This window comes from Pollachius pollachius (assembly GCF_949987615.1).
Source record: "Pollachius pollachius genome assembly, chromosome: 1".
Taxonomy (NCBI): Eukaryota; Metazoa; Chordata; class Actinopteri; order Gadiformes; family Gadidae; genus Pollachius; species Pollachius pollachius.
This window is the reverse complement of record NC_136934.1, coordinates 27954257-27958998: the sequence shown is the minus strand read 5'-3', so window position 1 is coordinate 27958998 and position 4742 is coordinate 27954257. Positions and strand designations below refer to the sequence as shown.

Genomic DNA, 4742 nt, shown 5'->3' with positions numbered 1-4742 from the left:
TTAACTAAGGAGGCTCACTATTTTGATGCCAGCTGTATTGTACTTTTGAACAACTTAAAATATATTTTATTATGACTTTAACATGTTATATGTTTGTTAGTATTTTGGTTTAAAAATGAAAGAAACGACCTGAAACATAGCTCCAGCCTGATCTGCAGGACCTGGGGTCTCGACGTGTAGGCTCTCTTTTGCGTATCACGTGCTTGGCCCCGACCAATAACCTTGCGATCTTAATGTACCCAGAGTTGGTATCGGTTACTCTCACCGATTCCGTATCTCTGTTCAGTCGAGAGTTTTTGAAAAAGAACTGGCCGTTTAGGTGTAGAGCATGCTATGACCGCATCATTACTCCTTCATTCTCGCTGGATTGACCCGGTGATGTTCCTCTACGACAACGGCATTGATGAAAGAAGTAAAAACATGGATGGATTTGCAGGAGGCAATTTTGCTGCAAACCAGTGTAGGAATTTGTTAGCGCATCCGACCTCGCTGGCTCCGAGCACCACCTACACCTCCAGTGAGGTGCCAGCTTCTGGCATCGGGGAGCCTGTTAAACAATGCAGCCCCTGTTCTGCGACTCAAAGTTCGCCCAATGCATCTTTGCCCTATGGATACTTTGGCAACGGTTACTACCCGTGTAGGATGTCACACGGCAGCGTAAAGACCTGTGCGCAGCCCTCCGGCTATGGGGATAAATACATGGATACATCCATCTCTGGCGAGGAGTTTCCGTCGAGGGCAAAAGAATATGCCTTCTATCAAGGCTACTCTTCCGGACCCTACCAGGCCAGCTATCTGGATGTCCCTGGCGTCCCTGCTCTGAGTGCGCCCTCTGAGCACCGGCACCATGAGGCTCTGCTTCCCATGGAGCCCTACCAGCCGTGGGCCCTCGCCAACAGCTGGAATGGGCAGGTCTACTGCACCAAGGACCAGCCACAGTCCAATGCTCTATGGAAGTCCTCTTTGCAAGGTATTGTACATTAACCCATAGTAGTGCATGAATGTTGAAAAGTCTGTTTTACATGCTTGTTATAGGCATGCGATTATTTCTCATGCTGAGGAATTTACAAACTAAGTGATCCTTAATGTGATCAGATTTTCTCAGTAAATATAGCCCAGGGAGATATTGTTCATGCATTCGTATAAATGCGTTGAAGTATGATAAGCGGGCCAATCACACAAATGTATGAATGTTTATTTTGAAAGCAGGCCACTAAAGTGTGTTTCTTTACAGAGCCTTTATGCGGAGGAGATGTGCATTCTGTCCGCCGTGGGAGGAAGAAACGCGTCCCTTACACCAAGGTACAGCTTAAGGAACTGGAACGGGAGTATGCCACCAATAAATTCATCACAAAGGATAAAAGAAGAAGGATATCGGCCCAGACCAATTTGTCAGAGAGACAAGTGACAATATGGTTTCAGAACAGACGCGTTAAAGAAAAGAAAGTTGTCAACAAATTCAAGAGCACCAGTTAGCTTTGGATAAAATCCTAGAGAATAAGGGACGCTCTGTCCCCCAATGAACTCTGAAAAGTTATAATTTATTACCTAATAAACAGTAGGCCTATCTATGTGACCTAACGGGTTCTGCCGGATAGGCTATTCTGGACTCCCTTTCTTGTTGTTTCACTGGAAACACTCGAGTTAAACTCCAGGTGGAATAATCTGCAACAGTCTAAGGTCTCTTTGGGATAATGCCCCTGGGTTAATCTGCGGGCCTCTTCTTTAACTAGGTCTTGCTTGTTATTTGGAATTGCTAATTTGTCTAGGCCTATCTAATTTGTCCAACAACTCAATTTGTTGTTCACAACGAACGAACATATAGCTTGAACTAAAAAAAATCAATATCCAGTAGGCTATTATCAATAATTGGATTAACATGTGATGTGCAAACTCTTGATTGGCACAAACAGATTCCAGGGACACCTGAACAGAACCAGGAGCTGTGTTGTTGAAGTTCACACGCAGCATATTCAAGTATGACCCACCCAGTCATTGCTATTTTACAAAATACACATTTGAACATACTTTCTGAATGTAACGTATATACATTTTGCATTTTCAACTGCAATCGCAGAATATGTCCTAATAAATATTTGAAAGACGTGATATTCATGTTTGTTGGTTAACATTTTAATTGTGAGACGAGTAGGACGAGTAGGTTGACTGAATTGCTTTCGAATGATACTCGACAATTGATCACACAGTCTCATTAGATCTTATTTAGCTTACTTTGCATAATTCCGTTGGCAAATTCCTGGGAGGAGTCACATGCAGTCTTGCGACTTATTAGGTGTGTGCTGCATGCAGCGCTCAACTATTGCTCTTCTTAAGTTTTATTATTTTCTTTCTTTCTTTCTTTCTTTCTTTCTTTCTTTCTTTCTTTCTTTCTTTCTTTCTTTCTTTCTTTCTTTCTTATTCTCTACAAACTTTTGGACATATCTCCTTCCTCAATTCTTCACCTAGAGACTCCATTCCAATTTTAAAATGTTCATATTAGCTTGAAATCGGGCGCATCTTTTCAGATTTTTTAAAATATTCTACTTTTTAAGATATTCTACTTTAAAAAACTATCTTTTTTAACATGGGAGTCAATGGGAGGACTGCGGAGCCGTCCTCCCATTGTAATTAAATCAATTCCCAACCTTTGTTCAAATCATTTAACAAATCTACACACTTGTATGTTAAATAATATCGAAACAGAATTTCTATATATTTTAAACTTTCTTCAGAATCACAGTTTTAGTTTCATACCGGCTTCGTTTTCATCTGTTTTCATTGAACACGTCTGCCCTTTCTGACGCTCCTACTTCTTAAAACATCGTAACTCAATCATTTTTCAGCCGTTTACCTTCGTCCAAACCATTTAACAAATCCAAATACTTGTATCTTCAATAATATCATAACGGAATTTCGATATCTTTTTAAACTTTCTTCAGAATCAGTTTTAGTTTCATACCGCTTCGTTTTCAGTTGGTCTCATTGATTTACTTTGATGCTGGAGCGTATTGGGCTACTTTTAATCACACACCGGCTACTCTCTTAAACACACACACACACACACACACACACACACACACACACACACACACACACACACACACACACACACACACAATGCAATACATTTGGCCTTTCATATTCTTCAGTTCAATTCATTTTACATTTCTGCATTTTTAGCAATGCTTTGCGCTTTTCATTCAGCTGTCACTTTATTTGATTCCAACCAATTTCATTTTCTTAAATGGTGTTCATGTTAACATTGTTTACTCCATTAAGACTTTTGAACTTTTGTTCGAAATCCTTGTTGAATTAAGCCATTTAACATTTCTTTATGTCTTAATCTATGTGGCTTTATTACTATTACTACAGAAAACAGTGAGTACTACAGTATTACAGCACTACAGCACTGTAGTACTACACTACTACGGCACTCACCGCATTTTCTGCAGGAAATGTATTTTCTAGTTTTAGAGTTGATGTTGCCATCTCGCGGCCAAACTGTGCTAGTACATGGGGCTAGTACTTGGTGCTTGTACGTGGGGCTATGTGTGTGTGTGTGTGTGTGTGTGTGTGTGTGTGTGTGTGTGTGTGTGTGTGTGTGTGTGTGTGTGTGTGTGTGTGTGTGCGTGTGTGTGTGCGCGCGCGTGTGTCTGCGCGCGCGTGTGTGTGTGCGTTTGCGCGCCCAACCTGAATGTCCTTTAGAATTTTGTGAAATAATAGTCTAATACATCATAGACAATTCATACAATTATTCTAATATATTATTTGATCATATCTAGCTTTTTTTTTAAATAAACAATACTATTAACCATTTGTTTCACGATGGTTTTCAGCTCTCGTTTTGGGAAATATTTGTATAAATTGGTGTTATAATTCAGAAACAATTAACTGTAATGGGACATTGCCAGACTAGAAGATGTAACATATTTTCCGTAATAAATGCATGTTTTGCGATACCAGATAATAAGGAACCCCAATTTTGTCTGATAATCAACGATGTCCCTTATAGGCCAACTGGGGTGAAATGGTAAAACGTGAGATCTTACAAGTATCCTATGTATACTTTGCTAAAGCAATAGTGCAGTTTAATGAATGTACCATAACATTGTTGATCTTTCTTAAAAAAAGATCACTAGAGACGCCAACGAAATCCACCTCAGCGCTTCTGCAGCCAGCTATGCCACAGGCTATGAAATGAAACGATGTGCTTACAAATAGGTTTATTGGAGCTATGGAACAAACATATCGGAATGTTTATCAATGGCTGGACTATATTTACAACAACAACAAGTATAGTGAGCTAATGGGGTAGGGAAAAACTAAATCCATCTATTACAGTAACAGCACACTGGAAAAGGTCTTTCATTGAACCAATTTTTTTTTTTAGGGTAATGGTTCACATCTATATTACATAACTTGAGCCAATGACAAATATATAGCTTGCCTCAAACAATATTTCCTATGTTCACAAAAACAAAATAATACAACTTGGCACTAAGTATAATTTTATTCTTTGAATGAAGTTAATACATTTAAATTGTATGTTAAATCCTTAACCAAAAAATATTGTTTCTCATTTAAGAAATATCTATCAGAAATAATTTGTTTTATCCAATCAAAAAGATAAAAATGTAATCAAACATTTTTTTCTCATTTAAGTCATATGCATCCGATATCATTTGTTTTATCCAATTTAAAAGATAAAAATCGAATCAAACAATTGTTTCTCATTTAAGAAA

At 38.6% G+C, this 4742-nt stretch overlaps 1 protein-coding gene across 1 annotated transcript; it reads left to right on the top strand.

Moving 5' to 3' along the window:
• Positions 1–333: 333 nt before the first annotated feature.
• hoxa13b (homeobox A13b) lies at positions 334–1476 on the top strand (the record flags this gene model as incomplete). The annotated part of the gene is made up of 2 exons (XM_079735828.1): positions 334–970; positions 1235–1476. The coding sequence occupies 2 exons, from the start codon at positions 334–336 to the stop codon at positions 1474–1476; spliced, it is 879 nt and encodes a 292-aa protein (XP_079591954.1).
• Between the last annotated feature and the right edge of the window lie 3266 nt (positions 1477–4742).